Below are 25,130 nucleotides of genomic sequence, written 5' to 3'. Positions count from 1 at the left end.
TCCTTATGCCTCAATTTTTGTTGAATGATAAATTATCTGTCATTGTAAACAGTTATTACTGGCTGTCTCTGCATGTGAAGCCTGCATGTTATTAGAAAGTTGGATGTGTTGTCAGGTTCATGGCAGAGCTACATGGAAGAGAAATGTTCATCCTTAAGCAGGTGCTATGCGCACAATCAATTTAGCCAGCCTTACAAGCCTACAAGTGCAACAGTAATTTCGATGTTCTTTCCTCTAACTTTAGCAGATTAGAATTGTCAATCTTGGAAATGTTTCTCATCTGACAGTTACGCATTCAGAATATTTCCCTATTTTTGGCAATGGTTAAAGAGAGACTGTAGACAAGGAAATCTTTTTTTTCTGATGTTTTCCTTGGTTCTGATCCCAACTTTAGGGGCACTATTTAAACCGTATCTTTCATGATTTTGTCCTTATGTGCTACCTGGCAAGCTCATGTAGCCTTCCCACTGAACTACTTATTGCTCTGTAAAGACGTCCTTGGCCTTCACACATGGTAATGTTTCTACTTTTTATTTTCTTAGTACTTTGCAAACGTTTCAATATATATGTTTACCTTAATCAAGGCCCTATCTTCTATTGTCTCTTTCCCAAAGCCTGGCAAATACAGGATAGTCAGTAGCATGGGATCTAGAGAGCCTCAAAATTCAGCTACAAATGATAACACATAATCCAATTATTTCTCAATAGAGGATTGTTTAAATGAACTGTGGTACTTCCACACAGTGGACTATCATACATCTGTTAGCAACAAAAGGTTGTGGAATTAAGCATTGCAGTACATATTTTGAAATTGTAAAACAAAACAAAAGAAAAACAAAAAAACCAAGGAGCAGTACAGTTTGTGGTATAGATCCGTTGCCTACTAGTCTACTGCTGTGCAACAAACCACACTAAAACCTAGTGGTCTAAAACAGTGTTGATTTTTTTGCTCATGACTGTGAGTCAGGCAGTTGTTCTGCTTTTGGTTGTTCTTACTTATTCGTATGTCTGCAGTCAGCTAGCTGCAGACCAGACTCCCTAGGATAGGCTCTCACGTGTTTGGGGTCAACTGGCCTTAACTCGGACAACTCATCTCTGTTCCATGTGGTGTCATCCTACAGCAGAGGAGTCTGGGTTTGCCTTCATGGCTGGGTCAGGATTCCAAGAGAGGCTCAGAACTGGCACTCTGTCACTTCTATCGCATTGTGTTGGTCAAAGCAAGTCAGAGGCTCTAGCCAGATTCTGGGAATAGGGAAATAGATCCCACTTCTGGATACATTGCAAATGGGGTGGATGCAGAGAGGCCATTACTGGGGACATTCAATTTAACATCATTATGCTTTCTTTTTTATAAACAGGGGTGGGATAGGAATTTATATTCGTGTTTACTCATCTGTGCATGGAAAAAGAATGGAAGGATACACAAAAAATTAATTAAAATGGTTACGTATGGGGGCTCCTGGGTGGCTCAGTCATTTGGGCATCCGACTTCGGCTCGGGTCATGATCCCGCGGTTCGTGGGTTTGAGCCCCGTGTCGGGCTCTGTGCTGACAGCTCAGAACCTGGAGCCTGCTTCAGATACTCTCTCCTTCCCCTCCAAAATAAATAAACATTAAAAAAAATTGTTTTTGACGAAAATAAAATGGTTACCTTTGAGGTGGGGTAGGTAGGGACAGGAGAACAGATATTTCTTTTTATATCATGCTGATTTCTGAACCATATAAATATATAGAAAAGAAAATTAGGTGGTTTTGCCTCTGCCCCCAAAGATTTAGAGGTTTAAAAGGTTTAAACCTTCCCATAGTTTCTTAGTAAGGAGTCTTTTTTTTTTTTTTTTTTTTTTTTTTAAGAAATAGAATGACTTCCTTGGTCAACATGTTTGGAGTGATCAGTATTCCTGTTCTATTGATCTGAAAGATCTATATTCACCTCATTTTTCTCAGTGATGATAATCAGGAGCACTTGACCATATCTTCTACCCAAAACTCAGCATACATAAACATCTCAATGGCCAAATAAAATTATTTATTTTAATAGATTTGTAATCTAATTCAAGTAAGTACGTACTGTATGGCCATTATTATATATGTTATGGTACCCCTCACAGAACCTTGTTTTTGATGTGTTATCCTAGGAACACATGAGGAAAATCATTACCACACAAAACTAGTAAGTGATAAAGCATTTTTCACATCAAGTTCACCTTCTTTTACCTAAACATACTTTTTCCTTGTAGCCCTGGGAGTTTCTCTTCTTTCCAGTAGTCTAGGAAGTCCTTCTCCTGACATAATTGCATTTTTCTTATCTCATATTTACACCTCTTCTATTTCTTTTTCTGTTTTCTGCTTCAAAGTAATTTTTTAGAACTTTTTAAAAGCAGTTTAGGGGCACCTGGGTGGCTCAGACGGTTCAGCCTCTCCAACTGTTGATTTTGGCTCAGATCATGATTTCACGTTTCAGGGGTTCGAGGCCCTGCATCAGGCTCCTCGCTGATGGTGCAGAACGTCCTTAAGATTCTCTCTTTCTCTGCCCCTACCCGGCTTGCGCTGTCTCACAATAAGTAAATAAACTTTAAAAAAAAAAAAAAAAAGTAAAAGCAGTTTATAATGCTTTGTAAATACTTTTGTTTATGGGCAGTTTAACATACAGGATTCTTCTCAAGTAATATTTATCTGGGATGTTTGTGTTTATGTTCTGTATTACTTCTCTTATAGAAGTGTTCTGCTCTTTAGTTTCATGTCTGATTCTTCAAATTCCTGTGTGAGGAACAAAAGCTCTGCTGTCACACAGAGAACTGTTCATTACTGTGTTCTCTCTCTCATCAGTTTTCTGTTTTCATGACATCCACATCATATTGCACGATGGAGAACTAAAATCATCATTCAGACACACTTTTTCATGTTTGCTCTTCTTTTAGTTCCACTAGAGATATTGGAAATGCATGTGGTCATGCATTATTATTATTATTATTTTTAATGTTTCATTTTGAGAGAGAGCACATGTGCCTGCTCGAGCAGGGGTGGGGCAGAGAGAGAGGAGGCAGAGGATCCGAAGCAGGCTTCAGGCTCTGCACTGACAGCAGAGAGCCTGATTTAGGGCTCGAACCCACAAACTGCGGGATCATGATCTGAGCTGAAGTCAGACACTTAACCGACTGAGCCACCCAGGTGCCCCTCGAGTTTTATTTTTTAAGCCATATATACCTAAGTCTTCAAAATAACCAAAGCACAGACTCAGAGTGACTAAATCAGTTACGTTGAATCTTAAAATCTATGTTTAGAATCAAGTTGAACCTTTATGACAAAAGTAAGGGTTATTTTGATTTTCTTGGACTGAAGACTTTATTTCTTTTTGATATTCCAAGCAGTGGTGTTTATGGGTTCAGAGTGCCACTTGAGAGAAAGGAATTTCTTCTCTTTGCACTGTATCTAAGGTTCTCTGGCATTGAAAAGATCTCAAGATATGGTTGGTTTTTTCAAAGAATTCAGCTAGAATATAAAACATGAGTATCTGTTCCAAAAAAATTCAGAAATGAAGTCACTGTAACAGTGATGACATAAAGGCATGGCACAGCCAACAATCAGAGGGTTAAAATGCCTACTTTGGAATGTACCCCTTATCCACCATTTGAGCAGCTGCTGTATTGTCATGTTGTAAACCACTTGGATAGATCTCACACCATGAAGTGCCTTCATGCCACCCAGCCTCCAATAAAAATACCCCCTTACATGGTACTTGGTGCTTTTGCAGCTGTTAATTCTTGAATCATTCCATGTAATCTCGCTGAGGCTAGATGGATTAGCTGTTGATAGTGTACCCATTTTCTATGGAAATATTAACTCGGTCATGGTCACATAGCTAGTTAGGTGGTATATCCAGAACTTGACACTAGGCTTCCTGTTTCCTAATCATCATTTCTGTTTACTGAGTACCTTCTCCAGCCAGCACTAGCTGAGGCATTGTTTTTTACCCTCACCTGTTTCCTACCAGGTAGGTCTTATTACCTCTTACTTTACATTTGTTAGAAATGACCCAGAAAGGTGAAATGATTTAATAAAAGTAATGTAGGTTCTAACAGAATGAGAATTCACATGAAATTTCTCAGCCTCCATACCCCATGTTTTTTCTACTAGTCGATGTTATTGAAACATGAGCTACAACACTAGTGTTGCAGATTTATGAGTAGTGATGTGAACAAGAGATGTGGGTAGTTTTAATCTGTAAACGGTACAGTGCGAGGTGGGTTTTGCCCAGTATCTAAGCTTTCACTTGGTGTATAATTCAGTGTTCTGCAGTTGGGCTCCTCTCAGTTTTTCATTCTGCCAAGTGCTGAATGTTAAAACACATCTTGCTGTTACGTCCTCCTCGGGCCTTTGGCGCCCTTGCTGTAAAGGCAGGTGGTCTGAAGAAAGGCTCCCTCTAGGTTGTTGCACACTATACACAACACATTATAGTGCGAGACAACTGTCAGTTCCTTCCTTCCCCTCTCCCCCCACCCTCCAGAAAGCTGGGCCCCAGATGGGAGAGCTGGAAACATGTCAACCATTCTCTGAAGGGCATTGAGAAAAATACTGTCAAGAAGAAAAAGGCAAACGCAACAGCTCATTAGTCCACTAATCAGACAGGACGACCATCAATTTCACAAAGAAAATGTCCTGGACAGAGAGATGGGAAGAGCTGGCAGAGTGTTGCCCACATGGCTCTCAGAGAGCCGCACATTTTTGTCAGGGGTTTTGTAACTTGAGGACATTACTTGATAGACTTTATGTATTCATTAGATCTCTTTCCAAAATATGACCAATGCAAACGGAAGCATAAAAATAATATTTGGTGATATTTTCCTCATTAAAAGATGCTCATAAATGTGCAGAGATGGGCTTTTTTGCCAGTGTCATGAATGTATTGTGTCTACAGCTATGATCTCACAGAAAGAAATCTTTGGTTTAACAGTCTCATTTGAACCTTTGGTGTATCCGTGTCTTGTTCTTTAAATTGAATTCAACAGTTATTGGAGAATAAATACATGGCACTTACATGAAAAGCCTGGAGTTACCGAGAGGAACACAGTTCAGTTTAAAGATGATTATGGTGACCCTGGTCCTATTATTAACCAAGTATGTAACATGTTCTTTTTAACGGGGGAAAGTAACTGAAGCTGTTTTAGAATATTGCTCCAGTCCTGTTGATACTAGTCCAGACCTATTTCTGATGTCATTAAGTTTAATCTGTCAAATTTCTTTTTCTGGAATTTGTCGTTCCCTACCGTTATCAAACAGCTGCTTATGAATTGTCCCCATGGTGAACTAGCCTGTACTTTGTTTAGATTCAGCTCTACTTTTCATCTTTTTAAATACTGTACATCATAAATGACATTTGCATGATTGATGTCAGGGATGTTGACTCCACCTCTTTATTCCTGCTTATCCCTAGTTAATATATATAAAAATTTAGTACTTTGTCATTTGTGGTAATTTATATACAACTGATTATGATTCTGTTTCCCTGCCGTGCAATTGATGCCTACTGGTCTAGACAGTCCCACGTTAGCTTTTTTCCTCCTATTATTTGATGAATTTATAAAAAAGAAGTCAAAAAACAGTGCATTTGAGATAAGCTGAATATGCAACCTGGTTTCTTCCTTTCTCAGCCACTATCTTCACTGTTAACTTTCAGGTCATGTTACCCTTTGACCTTGCTGGCTTGTTTTAGTTTCCTATGATTGCCATAACAGAGGTCACAAATTGGGTGGCTTAAGACAACAATAATCTCTCACTGTTCTGGGGGCTAGAAGTCCAAAATCAAGGTGTAAGCAGGGTTGGTTCTTTCTTGGGACTTCTGAGGAAGAATCTAGTCCATACCTGTCTCCCAGCTTCTGCTGGTTGCTGACAGTCCTTGGCATTCCTTGGCATATGGATGCATCACTCCCGTCTCTGCCTTCATGGTCACGTTGCCCTTGCATTGTGCAACTACGTCCGTCTTCATGTAGTCTTCCCTCTGTGTATGTGCCCCTTCGGCTCTTCTTAGGAGGGTATCATTCATGATGGGTTTAGAGCCCCCCTCAATAATCCAGGATGATCTCCTTCCAAGATCCTTACCTACATCTTCCAAGACCCTTTTTCCAAATGAGCATATATTCACAGTTCAAGGTAGTCAGAGGTACAGTCGTCCTGCTTCCCCAGCCTTTAACCACAGGAGATACATTCTAAGACCCCAATGGATACCTGGAACTGCAGATAGTACCAAATCCTAAATACATATTATGTGTTTTCCTATACATATACCTGTAATAAAACTTAATTTATAAGTTAAGCACAGTAAGAGATTAACAATAAATGAAAATAAAATAGAACAATTATAACAATATACTATAAGTTATGTGACTGTGGTTTCCCCGTCTCTCCCCCTCTATCAGAATATCTTTTTGTACTGTACTTACCCTTCTTTTTGTGATGATGTGAGACAACAAAATGCCTGCATGATGAGGTGAATGACCCAGGCATGATGACCTTATGTTAGGCTACTCTTGCCCTTCTGACTCTCTGTCTTTCAGGGCGATCATGTGTTTCCAGACCATGGTTGGCCACAGGTAACTGAAACTGTGGAAAGTGAAACTGGCTCAAAGGGAACTACTGTAGATACCTTTTGAGGGCCTTCCATACAGCCTACTCAGATAAGCATCTTCTTAATTTCTCAGTCCTCTAGGAAAATATACTGGTATTCATATTTCATATTTCAAATTACTGTTAGGATTTTTATTACCTTGTGGACAACTCTGACCTCCATTCCTTTTATTCTCTTTAGTTGGTGCTGAGAAAAGAGTGCCAGCAATGCCTGGATCGCCTGTGGAAGTGAAGATACAGTCAAGATCCTCACCTCCCACCATGCCACCCCTCCCACCAATAAATCCTGGGGGACCCAGGCCAGTGTCATTTACTCCAACAGCATGTGAGACCTCTTAATTTATTTGGGTTTGTGGTTCAGGGTGACGTTTAGATCTAAGTGACTGGCTGCTATGAAGCCTTCTGCATATGCTATTCAACATTTTCAAAATAGCTGTAAGGTATTTTATATCTACACACACACATATGTACATATACATGTTACACACACACATGGTTATTTCTTTTATAAATTGCTTTTGCCCTCTGAGAATAGTACTTAGCTAATTTAGGCATTTGAAAATTTAGTGGTGTAGATACTTTGTTTTCATACTCTGGCTATTAAGTAGCTATTTTAATTTCTTGGCTCTAAAATGAATTTAGATTATTATATTGCTTTATAGGAATCAATGTAAATTTCATATAATTACCAAACAACTTCTAAAACTATTCCAGGACTACCATGGTAAGGCTCTTGACAAAAGAGAATGAATATTGTATTAGTTTGCTAGGGCTGTCACAACAAAATACCACAGACGGGTTGGCTGAAACTCACAGTTCTGGAGGATAGAAGTCCAGGATCACGGCGTCAGCAGGTTTGGTTTCTTCTGAGGCCCCTCTCCTTGGCTGCAGATGGCCACCCTTCCTGCTGTGTCCTCCCATGTCCTTGCCTCTGTGCATGTGCATACCTGCTGTCCTTTCCTCTTATAAGGACAATAATCATAGTGGATTACGGACCACCCACATTACCTCATGTAACCTTTAAAGGCTGTGTCTCCAAATACAGTCACATTCTGAGATGCAGGGGATTAGAACTACAACATAGGAATTTGTAGGGGGGCATAATTCAGTCCATAAGAATTACATTAGCCAGGGGCGCCTGGGTGGTTCAGTCAGCTAAATGTCCAACTCTTGATTTCAGTTCAGGTCATGATCTCACAGTCATGGGATCAGGGCCCACATACAGCTTTTGTACTCTGTGTAAAGCCTGCTGGGAATCTCTATCTCTCTCTCTCTCTCTCTCTCTCTCTCTCTCTCTCTGTCTCTCTCTCTCAAAATAAACAAATACTTAAAAAAAAGGATTACATTAGCCAATAAATATATAATAGATGTTCAACTTTGCATCAAGTTAATGCAAACTAAAACCCAATGTAATACAAGAATGTTCAAAATGGAAAGTAATATCAAGCTTTGGTGAGCATATGGTGAGCTACCTGAACACTCCTACATTGTTTGAATGTGAGAAAATTATTTGGTAGTATTTAGTAAAGTTGAATTTTCACAAAGCCTGTGTAACTCAGCAATCAGTCCTATATGTATAGTTAAACACATAAACAAAAGTCAAAAGAAGACCCAATTTAAAATCTAGACTTACATGCATACATACTAACTTGTGTGGATTGTTTTTTAATTTTCTTTTAATGTTTATTTATTTTTGAGAGAGAGAGAAACAGGTCATGAGCGAGGTTGGGAGAGAGAGAGGGAGGGAGGTAGAAGATCCTGAGCTGTCAGCACAGAGCCCGATGCAGGGCTCAAACCCATGAGCCACAAGATCATGATGTGAGCCAAAGTCGGACACTTAACCAACTGAGCCACCCAGGTGCACCTTTACGTGTCTAGATTTTAATCTGAATTTTTCTGCCTTTCTGTGCCTGTGCATGTTGACTCTCACAGATACTGTGCCTCATAGAGCAGAGGACACTCAGTGTTTATGGAGTACCCACAATGCATTAGAGCACTCTGCTAGGCACTATATGCATTTTCTTATTTAAATGCCTTTACATAAGCTTACACACTGTCGTTGCTCAAACATTTACGTTTTTTGTGTTTATTGTTTTAAAAGGCAAGAGAGTCTAAGTGGTACAGCTTTAATAGAAATTTTAATTATTATATTTCAAAACATTTGAAATTGAGTAAGTGGCAACTGTAGCAGTCTGGAACTAGAAATGAAATGAAGTTTAATATCCTTTTTAAAATTCTATTTTCGGGGCGCCTGGGTGGCTCAGTCGGTAAAGCATCCGACTTCAGCTCAGGTCATGATCTCACGGTCCGTGAGTTCAAGCCCCATGTCGGGCTCTGGGCTGATGGCTCAGAGCCTGGAGCCTACTTCCGATTCTGTGTCTCCCTCTCTCTCTGCCCCTCCCCCATTCATGCTCTGTCTCTCTCTGTCTCAAAAATAAATGTTAAAAAAAAAAATTAAAATTCTATTTTCTATTTCAAAGTTCTACATTCTTAGATATAGGTGCTGTCTTGAAATGAAGAGATTTAAACCTAGGCTGTCATTCAGATTTCAAGATACAGACAATAGGAATAGATATATCTGCACATAAATTTAGCCCTTTTTACCTCCATATTTGACTACTTCATTTTACTTCAGAAAATGTGCTCATATGCTCTCACTGAAGAGGTTGTGAAAAAAGCAGCATGGCTAAAAGCACAGTAATATATTCCATTTATGGATTGCTTCAAAAGGGGCAGCTCTCCGATGGCAATTGACCTTTCTGTGAACACAAAGAAACAGCAGACCATTGCAACTAATTTTCTGGATTGCTGAGGTTGAGTATTGAGCTTTCCTTTCCAGTAGCTCTAGTGATCTCTTTTAATGAAAGATACAGAGGAGAATTCGCCCTTTCTTTCTTAGGCTGTTAGTCTTTTATGTAGTGAATTATTCAGCAGCTTTTTCCTCAACACTTACACTTCGCTAGCTAATGAACAAAGCCAATCTATTTATGTATGGTATATACAGTCTACAAAGTATATACAGATATAGAACATAGTGTTCATTAAGAAGTGCACAGTCTTGGGGCACCTAGGTGGTTCAGTCGGTTGAGTGGCTGACTTTGGCCCAGGTCAATCTCATGGTTCATGGCTTCAAGCCCCATGTTGGGCTCTGAGCTGACAGCTCAGAGCCTGGAGCCTGCCTCAGATTCTCTGTTTCCCCCTCTCTCTGTCCCTCCCCTGTTCATGCTCTGTCTCTCTAAAATAAACATTTAAAAAAAAAAAAAAAAAAAAAAGAAGTGCACAGTCTGTTAAGACAGTGCAAACCTGGAAAAAGTAAGTAGGTACCATAATGGAAGTATCTGTAGGCAGCACAGAGAAGAGTTATTAAATCTATCAGGGTTTACCTTAATGTGCAGCCACAGAATCTGTTAAAGAATGTTTCTTGATACAGGTGATACCTGAGCATATATAGGATGAGGAAAAGTTTGCCAGATCAAATTTGAATCTGGATCAGTCAAGGAGTAGGAACAGTATGGCTGACCAACTATGACCGGCATGGAGGCAGAAGGAGGGACGTGGAAGATTTTTCGTGATTAATGACTTGGTGTTAAGCCCAATATAAGTAAATGGTCAGTTTTCTAAGTTAGGTAAAGATTAAATAATTGGGCTCTTTTCTTATGTTTTTTAGACATATGTTTTAATTTCGTCTTCCTAGATGTTCAAGCCTGGGTATGATTAAGTGAAAATCTATTGACGCTTAGTCACCAGGTAATTTTATTTCACCATTCAGTGAAGAAGGAGAACTTAGTTCTAGGGTGGTGTTGCAAATTGAAACTAGCAAGAAATGAGTAAGAACGATGGGGAAACTAATTAAACTCTCATTAATCAATCACATGTATTATAATTTGAGCAGAAATTGGTGTGTTGTCCTGTGTAGTGTCTAGAAAATGCTTTATTGAATGATCAAGAATTTGGCACTATTAATATCACACTGTTGGAGCAGAGAGAAACTGACTGTGATGGGCATGAATATTCTGAATGGTCCAAGAGGTGTGTACCTTATATACCTTTTTGCAGGAATAGGTCATTAAATCTATAGCCTAGAGAAAACATTTCTCACTTCAACAGAACTCTCTTTTCTGATTGTCTATTCACATGCTACATTGTAACTGATTGCTTAACTTCTTTGGAACCCTAAGATCAGGAAGGAGATGTCACATGAAAGGTACGCATTTGTGCGCTTAAGTGTCCAGTACACTGGAAATACGTATCCTACCAGACTCAGCTTCTGCAGTACCTGTTGCAGGAAATCTTTACCTACCCCGGCCCCATAGCATCTATAGTTAGATAGCCTTTCTCCAAGCTCTTACAGCACTCCGTACTCTTATTTTAACACGTCTGTGTTATTCTGTTAAGATTTTTGACCTGGTAGTCTGTCTTCCTATGTAGTAGTCTCACTGAGGGCAGAAACAGTTTCTTGTATATTCTTAATATGTGCTTTACAAAATTCAAATGAATAAACGAAGGTTAATGCAAACAGGAAGAAATTAACAAAGACCTGTGTGTTTTGCACTTAAACAGAGTCTTTCATTTTGGCTTTCTTTTAGTAAGCAATGGCATCAACCATTCTCCTCCTACCCTGAATGGTGCCCCGTCACCACCACAGAGATTCAGCAATGGTCCTGCCTCTTCCACATCATCTGCACTAACAAATCAACAGTTGCCAGCCACTTGTGGTGCTCGGCAGCTCAGCAAGTTGAAACGCTTCCTTACCACACTGCAACAGTTTGGCAATGACATCTCACCTGAGATTGGGGAGAAGGTGCGGACTCTTGTTCTAGCACTGGTGGTAAGTACGGCATCACTGTCCACAGCTATCTATGTGGCTCAGAACCAAAGCCAGCAAACCTGGAGCAACATGGCAAAATATGCAGACTAGATTAGTTATTATATAACTCATATAAACCTGTGGAATTGTGGATTTCAATTATGGATAACAATACTTATTAAGGAAACAAGTCTATAATGTTTAGCTTATTATTTCTTATTACGTTGATTTAATTCCAAGAAGCAGCTTTGAATTCGTCGTCAACTGAATTTCAACAGGCTACTGAGGTTTAACCAAGCTAATGCAAGGTTTTGTTACTTAATATATTCAGTGCCTGGTGCGTTGTTTTCAAACCTGAGAGAAAAGAAAAACAGGGAGTTTAATTTTCAGGATAATAGTTTGTAAAATTATAAGTCTCGTGGTTTAAATAGTGTCAAAGGGATTACATTCTTCAGCTCTTCATGCAAATATAGTTTCTGTAGAATTTTCAAGCCACACATAGTTTTTCTTTGTACGAGGAGTATGGTGAACCCCATGATGGTATAAGGCAGTAATTTCTGACATAGACAGCTGGGTGGGGTTTGGGTATCACTGTATATAAGGAAAGTACTGACAGTTCCCTATGTTTGTAAATTGAATTCTACAAGATTTACCTCTTGAAAAAGCACCTCATGGTTCTGCATGTTAGGCTCTACCTATGTAAAAGTGAATCACGTTACTAAGCCTTAATGCTGTAGTTCTCAAAGTGTAATCAGGGACCCTTGAGATTCCCCAGACCCTTCCTGGAACTTCTGAAGGTGAAAATTATTTTCATAATAATATTAAGATGTTCCTTGCATTTTCATTCTTACTCTCTAAGGAGCATACAGTAGAATTTTCTCGAAGCTGCATGATACAGGCTGTTGAAATGGATTAAATGCAGAAGCAGATAAGAGAACCCAGTTGTCTTTTAATAACCCAGATACCAAAAAGATTTGCAAAACTGTAATTACGTTGCCATTCTTCCTACTACATTTTTGGGGAAAATACAATTATTTTGAAATGGGTTAATAATAAATGGTTTCCAAATTCTGAAGTTAATTATTAATATTGGGATTATTGATAGATGTAACCCACATAAATTAGAGGAGTCTGAGACTAAAAAGTTGAATAACTTAACAGATTTCTCAGTCTAGTGTAGAAGAAACAACTTTCATACAAGGCAGAGTGTGATAAATGACTTTTTCATCATTTCAGATTTAATCCCTTTTGCTTTTTAGAGCTGTTAGGTTGTTCTTTTTTTTTTTTTTTTTTTAAGTTGTTCATTTTCATTGCTATATTATATAGTATTTTATTGTAGGAATACAATTTGTACTTTTTGCTCTTGATGGACATTTGAGTTGTTTGCATTTTGAGGCATAGTCAAAGAACCTAATACAACCCCCAAGTTCTGAAATTTCTTAAAAGAATTCACAGGACTTGGCATATAGCTGTGCTCACAACTAAGATTTATTACAGAGGCATAAGGTTACACAGCTGGATCATAAAGGAAAGAGATACTGTTGGAATCTAGTGGAATCCATGTGCAGGCTTCCTTATGCTCTTCTCTTGTATAAATAGTCACACAGAGCTCACTCTTCCCCCAGCAGTGAAAATGTAGTGACATATGTGTGATGCTTTTGCCCAGGAAAGCCTATTCGAGACTCCATGCCCAAGGTTTTTACTTGAGTCTGGGTACATAGGCAGTCTTTGCCAGCACCTGCTGAAATTCCAAATTCCCAGAAGGAAAAATCAATGTTCAGCAGAAACCTCAATGTTTGCAAAAACACTGTCTAGGCACAGTAGCCACCCTTATCAGTTAGGAAGGTTTTTTTTATTTTTGTTTTTAGGGGAAAAATGTTTTTGGTCAAATTTTACGCTACTAGATCTAGAGTAATAAAATTGGGCTTTAAATGTCAAAATGAGTTTGAACATAATTGTAAGCAAAGCAGACATCAGCATGTCATACCAATTCTAGCAACAGATTTAGGCACAACTCTGTATATATATTTTTAAGTTTATTTATTTATTTTGGGACAGAGAGAGAGCACAGGCAGGTGAGGGGCAGAGAGAGAGGAAGAGACAGAATCCCAAGCAGGCTCTGCACCATCTGTGCAGAGCCTGATGTGGGGCCCAAACTCTCAAACTGTGAGATCGTGACCTGGGCCGAGATCAAGAGTCGGATGCTTTACTGACTGAGTCACACAGGCGCCCCAACTTTAAGTGGAGTCTAAGGTTGAAGATAATTTCAAGAGTAAAAGAAAAAATGATAGCCCTCATTTGCAAAAAAAAAAAAGAAAAACAGAAAAGAAGTCAATTTTTTTTTAAACTTTGTTTTTGGTTTGTTTGTTTTTTTTTAATGTCTTATTTATTCTTAAGAGAGAGAGAGACAGAGCAGGAGCAGGTGAGCGGCAGAGCGAGGGAGGGACACAGAATCTGAAGTAGGCTCCAGGCTCTAAGCTGTCAGCACAGAGCCCGATGTGGGGCTTGAACTCCTAGACTGTGAGATCATGACCTGAGCCGAAGTTGGACACTTAACCAACTTAGTCACCCAGGCGGCCCATCAAAATTTTTTTTATAGCTGAAGAAGTATTTGTATGTACATGTAACCAATTGTGTCCTTTAAATGGCCATTCTCAGGTTAATTTTTTTTTTTTCCCAATGATAATCATCAGTAGGTGGTAAAAATACACATAACCAACTTACCCAGTTTTAAGTGTATAATTCAATGATTTAAGTGTATTGTTGTGCAACCATCACTACTATCCACCTCAAGAACTCTTTAAATCATGCAAAACTGACACTTTGTGCCATTAAACAATAACTCCCCATCCCTTACTTACCCTTCAGTTCCTATCAACCACCATTCTACTTGACTACTCTAGCTACTTCATATAAGTAGAATCATACAGTATTTGTCTTTCTGTTGCTTATTTTGACTAGTGTAATTATCCTCAAGGTTCATCCCTGTTATAGTATTTATCATATTTTTCTACTTTTTTTGGCTGAAAAGATTCCATTGCATGTATATACCACATTTTGCTTTCATCTTTTGATGAAATTGGTATTTCATCAGCAATTGGAATTGAAACTATGAATTTATTTGGAGAAGATGCAGAAAAAAGTGTTACTTGAATTTAACATCCATTATTTTGTTTAATTTTTAAAATTTTTTAATGTTTATTTTTGAGAGAGACAGAGCGCGAGTGGCGGAGGGGCAGAGAGAGAGAAGGAGACACAGAATCCGAAGTAGGCTTCATCTTTTGCATTCATCTATTGATGTACACTGGGGTGCTTCTACCTTTTCGGTTAGGGAAAGTTTTATATCTTTATGGGAAACTGTTCATCAGCCAAATTCATAGGTGCCAGCCAATGGCCCAACCTTGTAAGTGCTCTTTAATAAGGTTATCAGTTTTAAACCTGCTATATTAACTCTTTTCTGTATAGGAGCCATTGCAAATAATGTTGCTGTAAGCATTCTTTTACATGGTACACATGTGCAAGCATTGCACTGAACAGTGGAATTGGGATTTCATAAGGTATGCATATATACCAATTTAATATGTAAGGCCCTTGGTTTTCCTACATATTATACTAATTTATACTCTGATATAATGGGAATTTTATTAAAATCCGTGTCCTGAATCAGTCTGTTCATGCTGTTACAACAGAATACCAATGACTGGGTGATTTATAAACAACAGTCATTTATCTCACAGTTCTGGAAGCTAGTAAGTGGTGCCAGTAGATTTTGTATTCTGTGAGAGCCTACTTCCTTGTTCCTATATAGCTGTCTTCTCACTGTGTCTTCACAATGCCGAAGAGGCAAGGGAGATCTCTTGAGGTCTCTTTTACAAGGGCACTAATGCCGTTCCTAAGAGCTCTGCCTTCATGACCTCTAATCACCTCCCAAAGGCTCCACATCTAAATACCAACTCATTGGGAATTAGGTTTCAACATAGGAATTCTGAGTGGCACAAAAATTCAGTCTATAGCAATTGGTATTGAAACTATGAATTTATTTGGAGAAGATGCAGAAAAAGAAGTGTTACATGAATTTAACATCCATTATTTTATTTTATTTTTAAAAAATTTTTAATGTTTATTTTTGAGAGAGAGAGCGCGAGTGGCGGAGGGGCAGAGAGAGAGAAGGAGACACAGAATCCGAAGTAGGCTTCAGGCTCTGAGCTCTCAGCACAGAACCCGACATGGGGCTCCAACCCACAGATGGGGAGATCATGACCTGACCAAAGTCAGACGCTTAACCTACTGAGCTACCCAAGCACCTCTCCATTCATTATTTTAAAAAAACACTTGGCAAAACAATTAGAGCAGGAACTTTCTTAATCTGATGAGAGTTGTTATCTTACAAAAAACCTACAGCAAGCCTCATGCTTGTGAAATTTTGAATGCTTTCCCTCTAATACTAGGAATCAGATGAGAATGTCTTTTCTAAAAAACAAAAGAATGTTTCTTCAATTCAGCGTGATCTTGAACATTCTAACCTAGCAAATAAGATATCAAGATTGGTGAGAGATCAATAAAACTGTCACTGGGGCGCCTGGGTGGCTCAGTCGGTTAAGTGACTTTTGGTTTCAGCTCAGATTATGATCTCGCAGTTTGTGCGAGGGAGCCCCATGTCAGGCTCTGCACTGACAGCATGGAGTCTCCCTGGGATCCTCTGTCTCCCTCTCTCTATGCCCCTCCCCTGTTCACACTCGTAAAAACTTAAAAAATAAAAAGAAAGTAAATTCTTTAAAAAAAAGTATTGATGTGAAATGAGATAAGCTTCAAATACTTTAACATCGTTTAATTTGATATACTCTTTTCTCTAAAAGGAAATATTTTTAATTTTTACCGAATATTAGTGTGATATATTTGGAAAATCCAACATAATTTCATATCCAGAAATAAGTGCTGTTGTACTTGTCTTTTTAGGCACTTAAGATACTATATAAGTGTGTGTGTGTAATTTCCATAAATGGCTTATAGGAAAGCATGCTGCTCTTTTTCTGGTTTTTCATTTCACAGTATATTGTAAACACCTTTCCTTATTAATGCATATAGTCTTTCCTGTTCCCTTAGTGTTCTGATGTATGACTGTACCATCATTCTTTTTTTTAATTAATTAATTAATTTTTCTTCCTCTAAAAAAATTTTTTTTTAATTTTATTTTTGAGAGAGAGAGAGAGAGAGAAACAGAGTGTGAGCAGGGGAGGGACAGAGAGAGGGAGTCACAGAATCCGAAGCAGGCTCCAGGCTCCGAGCTGTCAGCACAGAGCCCAACGTGGGGCTTGTACTCATAAACCGTAAGATCATTACCTGAGCCGAAGTCAGATACTTAACTGACTGAGCCACCCAGGCGCCCCATGTACCATCATTCTTTTTGAATATTTGAATATTTTAATATTTATGTATTTATTTTTTTTAGAGAGAGAGAAAGAGAGAGGCAGGTGTGAGTGGGGGAGGGCAGAGAGAGAGGGAGCCCAGAATCCAAAGTAGCCTCCGGCTCTGAGCTGTCAGCAGGGAGCCCCATGTGGGGCTTAAACTCATGAGCCATGAGATCATGACCTGAGCTGAAGTCAGATACTTAACTGACTGAGCCACCCAGGTGCCCCTTCTGTACCATCATTTTTAATGCAACTTCCTGGTAGTGGACCTTAATGTTTTCTGTTCCTTATTGTCAAGAAGCAGTATTGTGTTGATAAATAATCTGTATAGTACTTGTTACAGCTTTGAACCATTGATGATTTTATAAAATAAAATCCCTAGAAGTGGTACTTGTTCTCTCAGGGAATCAAGAATAATGCCCAGCCAGGTTTGTTCTTTAACTTGGTATTATACTATGTTTTAGGGAATTGAATAAAAATATTTTGTGAACTTTGAGGAAAATATTTTTATTTGTACATTCACCTGAGCAGAGGAGCTAAGAACCCTATTTAAAGCTAGACTTTTGAAAAAATACATGGGAAGTGCTAATAACCTTACGGGAAATAACTACAACCTTCCCGGTGGGCGTGTGCCTGTTTCCAGGTTCTCTCATATGCAGGCAGACCACTTGAAGGTAGAAGGCACTGATTGTTTTGCCTTGGTTTTTTCGTTTGTTTTTAAATTTCTTTAGAATATTTAGGGAACTGATGCTAGGAGGAGGGCACGATCTATGAAGAAGTGAACTTCAGAAGTTGATATCCTGGACTCATTCAGGATTGTTCCATCTGGGAACATTGTAGGTTTGGTTTCCGGTACCCAAGGTGGCTTGCCATGAGCTCTTTGATTCGAGAGGCCTGAGTGCCTTCTTCACAAATGCTGAGGAAAGCAGTAGCTGAGTACAGAGGACAGTTTAGGTTTAGGGTATTAAAGAAAAGAAAATCAATGAGGCCACACTTTATTCATAAAGGAAACAATTTATTTAACCTTTGAGAGGGACCTGAGTTTACAGTGGTGTTCTTGGGATTATCCTTTTCCTTGATTTAAAAAGAGTTAGCACTATTAGATTTGTATTGGGAAGACAGTATCCAGTTTTAGAAATTGACAGTGTTATTTGTCTTTTCAGAACTCAACAGTAACAATTGAAGAATTCCATTGCAAGCTCCAAGAGGCTACAAACTTTCCTCTTCGTCCTTTTGTGATTCCATTCCTCAAGGTAATTTTTATAATTACTGAATGTAATTTATCTTCAGCATTTCCTCAAGTTTTCCTGCTGCTGATCCCTGTTCTGTGATCCTAGCCAGGGTAGCTTGCCACACATTTTCATATCTTTATTTTATTTGAGTCTCCTAAGAGGAATGGGAGTGTGGTCTGCAGATATGCCTTATTCACACTTGGTAGGATGGGAATTACAGAAGCCTTGAGTTGTGGTCCATATGCAGATACTGCTAATAACACATAATAGCAGGTGGGGAGCAGGAGGTGAGTGGGCTGAAGGTGAGTGTGTGGATGGTTTGGAGGCTGGGCTTTTAGCAGAGAAAGTAACTGAACATTAAATCTTTTGTTTGCGGCCAGTGGGGAAAGTGTGTGTGTTTTCTGAGAAGGCTGTCAGACAAAGGAGAGGCCTTGCACTTCCCGCTTATCCTAAAAACAGAAGAGCATACAGAAAGACAATGTTGCTGTCTCCCCAACCCCAGTTAGTCTAGCTTCTGATTAGGTCCTCTGGAATTAATGTTCCCTAGAACATAACTTTTGGGAGACGTTGTTCAGAATTGTACTTACCTGAGAAGTAAGGCAGTATTAAATTTATATGTAATATGCCCTTTAAAAAAAGTGTTTTATTTCAAAATAATTTCATACTCCTAGAAAAGTTGCAATATGATACAGTAAACTTCCTGTAGACTGTACCACCGTCTCTTTAGTCACATTCTCTACATGTTACTATTTTATCACATCTCTATTATTATTTTGTCTTGTAATTATTTTTTCCCTCATATATTTGAGGGGTGCCTGGCTGGTTCAGTCGATAGAACATATATACGACTCTTTATCTCAGGTGTGCAAGTTGGAGCCCCCACTTTGGGTATAGAGATTACTTAAAAAATAAAATCTTTTGGGGCACCTGGGTGGCTCAGTCAGTCGAACATCTGACTTCGGCTCAGATCATGATCTCAAGGCTTGTGAGTTCGAGCCCCACGTTGGGCTCTGTGCTGACAGCTCAGAGCCTGTAGCGTACTTCAGATTCTGTCTCTTTTTGTGCCCCTCCCCTGCTCACGCACTCTCTCTCTCTCTCTCTCTCTCTCTCAAATATAAATAAACATTAAAAATATTAAAAAATAAATAAAATTTTTTTTAAAAAAGAACTATTTAAGAATAAGCTGCAGACATGATACATCTCAATACTTTCTAGTATAATTAACAAATCAAGAAATTAACATTGATAAAGCACTATTATCCACAGCCCTTATTCATGTTTCACCAAATGTCCCACTAATGTCTCTTACAGTGAAAGAAAAGCTTTTTTGTGTGGTCCTATATCTGATACAGGATCACATCTTGCATTTCGTTGTCATGTTTCTCTAGTCCACTTTAATCTGAAATAGCTTCTCAGACTTTTATGACTTTGACAGTTTGAATGGTTCAGGGTAGTTATTTTATGGAAGGTACTTCACTTTGGATTTTTCTGAAGCTTCCTCATGATGAGGAACAGGTTATGCATCTTAGGCAGCAAGAGCAGGTTACGTGGTATCACTGCATTCTCTTTGTAGACGTAGATGTTAATCGGTCTTCTAATTGGTGATGTTGACTTTGATCACTTGGTGAAGGCAGTGTCTGTCTACCATGCTTTCCCATGGTAAAGTTACTGCCTTTTCCCTTTTATACAATAATTTTTGAAAACAACAAACAGCAACAAAACAGGTAACATTCTGACTAGTACCAATAAAAGATGAACCTGTGTCAAAGATTATCTTTAACTCATTAATGAAGGAACCAATAACATGTTACAACCAGTTCAGGGGAGAATCCAAAGAACAGACACATTTATATAGGTCAGGATTATTGACATGAATGTGCAACCAGAAGTAAAATTGGCTTCTATAGAGAGCACAAGGGAAGTCATTGGAACCTCTATTGGACATAATTTTATTCATGTCCATAGATAGTAATTATTTTGCATTGGTATCATTTATCTATAACTTGCCAAAGTATAAAGTAGCTCCCCAGCAGTGAAAGACTAGGGTCAAATACCAGGGTGTTCTAGACCAAGCATAGTTTGGAAACCTGTGACCCCCAGACCAGCTCACCAAATGGTTTCATACAGCCCTAGAGAGAAGAATTTGTTTGTTTGTTTGTTTGTCTGTTTGTTTGTTTTTATACTCTATACCCATGTGGGGTTCAAACTCACCACCTTGAGATCAAGAGTTGAATGCTCTACTGACTGAGCCAGCCAGGTGCCCCAAGAAGAATAATTTTTACAGGTGCACGTTTATAATCGATTTGTAATAGGGAACACTGACTCTGAGCCCCAGTTAAGCTAAATGTTATCCTCAATCCAGCCCCCCAACAAAATGCATTCCATTCTTTTCATTAGTAGGAGACTGATACTACAAAAAATTATACTCCGTTTGTTATCTGACCTTTTTTATACACTGTTTGAGACCCACACGATATCTTCACTTTTGCATCTTGACTCACAAAGTCTAATACACCCGGCCAAATAAATATGCCCCTTTTACCTGTATTTCTGCCTTCACTTCCTAAAAAAAAAATAATAGCATCAGAAAGATGGGTCAACTTATTGAGGTATTGTTACCAGTTTTTTAAATCTTTTAAAATGAGAGTAGAGCAAACAAATAGGAAAATGCTTAGGTGTCAGGGGCCCAGGCTGTGTGTGGCTCTGTTTTGATAGCATTGAAGCTTTGCCTCAGTCTGTGGTGCCTTTGTAGCCCCGAAACAGCTGTGCTGCTTCTATCTTGGTCTCTTTGCTGTATGTCAGAGCCAACAGACAATTATTTCCCCTAAGACTCCGGAACCAAGATTTGTGAAATTTGTGTTAATAGGAAATAATTAGCATTAAAAAAAAAATTCATCAAAGGGCACATGTCACAGATGTAAAAGATATTTTACACAGTATTTTTTTCAGTTAAGATTTTTTTTTTTTTTAAACAGTTGTTATAAGATGAAGGCTATAGAACAGACTTAAAAAGTATTTTATATTGTCACATTCCCTATTCTTAACTCTGTTGTTTTGGAAAACAGCATGAGATAGGTCGTTATGGCAGTTTTTTGGCTAACGTTTGGGTTTTCTCAATTTATTTCTGCTTTAAGAGAGTCACTAATTATGGTGCCTGCTAAATTAACCCTCGGTAAAGGGGTGACTACTCACATCTATTAAAACTCTCCATTTACTTGTTCATCTGTTTCCCTTGAGATAAAGACATCTTTTATGTACTCAGTCTGAATTATTCTTAAATTTGGGAAGAAAAGTATAATAATTCTTTATTTTCTTTTAATAAAGGGAATATAGGAAAAGTACATTTTACATATGAAGAGTGAAGTTTAGAGATATATAGGGTTTGTTTTATGATTTGTCCCCATTAAAGATTTCTAATTTTGAGAAGGAAATATAATAAGTACATAGTTAATTATCCTTTTACAAAATGAGGAAAAAGAGACCCCTGGGTGGCTCAGTCAGTTGGGCGTCTGACTTCAGCCCAGGTCATGATCTCGCGGTTCGTGAGATCAAGCCCCGCATCGGGTCACTGCTGTCGGCGTAGAACCCACTTTGGATCCTGTATCTCTCTCTCTCTCTCTCTCTCTCTCTCTCTCTCTCTCTCTCTCTCTGCTCCTCCCCTGGTTGTGCTCTCTCAAAAATAAATAAACATAAAAAAAATAATAATAATAAGGAAATAGATCCAGCTAGGGTGCCACAATAAGAAATCGATTTTGCCCCTGGGTTACCTGTGTGTCATCTGAGCTTAGTCTAAGGCTTGTTGCTATCATTTACATCACTCCTGATACTTTCTTCAAAACCCCATGTTCCTACCAAGCCAAAGTAATTACCACTTCCAGAATTCCATGACAGCTGTCATAGAGAACATGAAAAAAAAAAAAGTTGAGCAGTCCTGTCAGAGACGAGTTGGAATTTGACAGAGAGAATCCACGACTTACTGATAATCATAGAGGAAGGAGTGAATTTCTTCTACCCCTGTGTAGATGGTACTAATTCTCTAACTGGCCAAAGTCTTGAAAAATGTATAAATTAAAAAAAAAATTTTTTTTTTTTTAGTTTTAAGTAGACTCCATGCCCAGCGTGGGGTTTGAACTCACAACCCTGATATCAAAAGTCGTATGCTCTACCCACTGAGCCAGACAGATGCCCCCAAAAATGTATAAAGTTTTAACTTCTTACGTTCAACACCTTCACTGAGCTTTGACTCTACACTAGGCCACAAAGGTAAATAAAGCACGGGCTTCCTGTTGAGGGGATTTACACCTTGTGGGTACAAGAGACAAGGTAGCCAGTAATTCAAGTTCAGTCTTTTAGATGTCACTTTACTCTTAGAGAGGCATATAAAAATCAGGCTGATGAGAAGGGCTTTTGTCTTGTGTCGTCTTGTTTGTGAAAGTCTTTTGAGGTGCTGAGCTCTGTTGTGTGGGGCCCAACACCTAGAAAACTGCCTTCCAGCCCCTGCCTCTTTTTTTCAAGGCCAATCTGCCCCTGCTGCAGCGAGAACTGCTGCACTGTGCTCGAGCCGCCAAGCAGACCCCATCCCAATACCTGGCTCAACACGAACACCTTCTGCTCAACACAAGTATCGCGTCACCTGCTGACTCTTCTGAGCTGCTCATGGAAGTGCATGGAAACGGGAAGAGGCCCAGTCCGGAGAGGTGAGCAGAGAAGTGCTTTGTTGTCCTTGCTTTTCTGGAATTACTCTAAGCTTCCTCTTTACTTGTGAAAGAAAGAGAATTTAATTACTGTGGTTATATATAGGTATGGACTCAGAATTTCTAAGGTTGGCTTTGCGCTGTCCCAATATCAGAGACCAGAATGTTTCTCAAATCTATAGGTGTGGCTCCCAGACACAAATATTTTTCAGAAATTCTTCAGATGACTCTGTATACCCCTAGTGAGAGATTCTGCTCTAGGGCATTCTATGTGTGCACTGCTCCAGAACCATCAGAAATAAAATTTGTCCAAAGCATTTTTTCTGATGTGTGAAGTCTAATAATAAGTATAACAATTAGTAATTGTTACTTGGTAATGAGTCACCTTTACTTTGAAGATTGAAATTGTGTTAATTTATTCTGGAAATTTCAGTATGAGTGAAAGTATTAGTCAAGGAAGCAATTTTTTTTTTTTTAATGTTTTATTTATTTTTGAGACAGAGAGAGACAGAGCATGAATGGGGGGAGGGTCAGAGAGAGAGAGGGAGACACAGAATCTGAAACAGGCTCCAGGCTCTGAGCTGTCAGCACAGAGCCCGACACGGGGCTCGAACTCACGGACCGCGAGATCATGACCTGAGCTGAAGTCGGACGCTCAACCGACTGAGCCACCCAGGCGCCCCAGGAAGCAATATTTTAACAGTGTTGAAAATTTTGTTTTCTGCCTGGCCTCTGGAGACATTTCGGTTCATGCCTTACGTCAGACCTTTCCTTATCATCTTCCTGTTTGGGAAAGTACATAGCACAATACATAACACAGAGTAGGTACTCAGGACATGTTTGTATGAACACTTGTGTATGGGCTAAGATATGTACTTCCGGTTCTTCTGAAGGAGGGAAGAGAGCGGTTTTGAAAGAGATACAATTCCTCCCGAGCCTCCTGCCAAGAGAGTGTGCACCATCAGCCCTGCTCCCCGGCACAGTCCTGCCCTCACTGTGCCCCTCATGAATCCTGGGGGCCAGTTCCATCCTACTCCTCCACCTCTTCAGCACTACACGTTAGAAGATATTGCAACTTCACACCTGTATCGTGAGCCCAATAAGATGCTAGAACATCGAGAAGTTCGTGATAGACACCACAATCTTAGTAAGTGACATGAGCAGCATGGTAATGGTTGAAATTCAGATTGAATCTTTGTGTTTCTTTCCTACTCAGTTATAAAGCAAAATAATACAATCATCGCTTTTTTCCACTGATAGATAAAACAATATTATACATAAAAAATGTTACAGTTGTACTGATTTCATTTGAAATTGATCTCCCTTCATACTTTGTTACTGTTATTCTTATATTATAGAAGTGGGACTCGGTAAATTTTAGGAAATACACAGTGAAATATTTAAGGATAAGGAGATACCACTTTTTCTTAAATGGTACAGAAAACTAGAGAATGATGAAACAAATCAACTAAAATATTAACATTTTGGAAACTGGGTGAAGGATATATGAGAATTCTTTTACTATTCTTGCAGTGTTTCTCTAAGTCTGGATTTATTTCAGAGTAAAGTGTTTTTATTTTTTATTTTTTTAACTTATCCATTTTGAGAGAGAGAGTGCAAATGGGGGAGAGACAGAGAGAATCACAAGCAGGCTCCACCCTGTCAGCCCAGAGCCTGACATGGGGCTCCATCCCACAAACCATGAGATCATGACCTGAGCCAAAGTCGGACGCTTAACCTACTGAGCGTAACTTTTTGTTGGTTTTATGTCATTTTGTGGGTTCCACACTCCCTTGTGAATCGTTGCCCTGGTAGAGTGCTCATAGGTGGTATGGATGTGTTCTGTATTTACTTGGTGGAATTCTGTATATTATATTCTTCCTTCTATCTTCACATCTAATTTCTAATTTCTACTAGGTCTAAATGGAGGCTATCAAGATGAGTTGGTAGACCACCGTTTGACAGAAAGGGAATGGGCTGATGAGTGGAAACATCTCGATCATGTAAGGATCTTACAGTGTATAATTTTCCTATTACATTTAATTCTTATTACCAATAATAATAATAGAGTATATATGCCTGAAGTGAATTTAACCAGAGCCACAGTGTCTTTGCCATAAAAACTTGATTTATTAGGGCACCTGGTTGACTCAGTCAGTATAATGTTCCACTCTTGATCTCAGGGTCATGAGTTCAAGCCCTTCAAGCCCCATGTTGGACCTAGAGCTTACTTAAAAAACAATAATAAAATAAAATTTAAAACTTGTTTTATCTACTACTCCCCTAGCTAAAAAGCTAAGAGTAACTCTCAAATCTTTTTGGTGGGGTAATCACTTCAGGATATAACCAAGTTAAGTCATACAGTATAA

The 25,130-nt window shown here is 38.9% G+C and overlaps 1 protein-coding gene across 2 annotated transcripts in view; it reads left to right on the top strand.

The window, feature by feature from the left end:
* CBFA2T2 (CBFA2/RUNX1 partner transcriptional co-repressor 2) overlaps positions 1-25,130 on the top strand; it is a 141,761-nt gene that overhangs the window by 92,969 nt on the left and 23,662 nt on the right. For both annotated transcript variants that reach the window (XM_049649985.1, XM_049649984.1), the window contains exons 2-7: positions 6,802-6,945; positions 11,207-11,448; positions 17,999-18,088; positions 22,583-22,764; positions 23,655-23,908; positions 24,679-24,764. In XM_049649985.1, coding sequence (XP_049505942.1) covers positions 6,802-6,945; positions 11,207-11,448; positions 17,999-18,088; positions 22,583-22,764; positions 23,655-23,908; positions 24,679-24,764 — 998 coding nt within the window. The remainder of the gene's footprint in view (positions 1-6,801; positions 6,946-11,206; positions 11,449-17,998; positions 18,089-22,582; positions 22,765-23,654; positions 23,909-24,678; positions 24,765-25,130) is intronic.

The sequence above is a fragment of the Panthera uncia genome, assembly GCF_023721935.1.
Source record: "Panthera uncia isolate 11264 chromosome A3 unlocalized genomic scaffold, Puncia_PCG_1.0 HiC_scaffold_11, whole genome shotgun sequence".
In the NCBI taxonomy this organism is placed as follows: domain Eukaryota; kingdom Metazoa; phylum Chordata; class Mammalia; order Carnivora; family Felidae; genus Panthera; species Panthera uncia.
The sequence above is the reverse complement of the archived record's forward strand: the minus strand, read 5'-3'. Positions and strand labels throughout refer to the sequence as shown.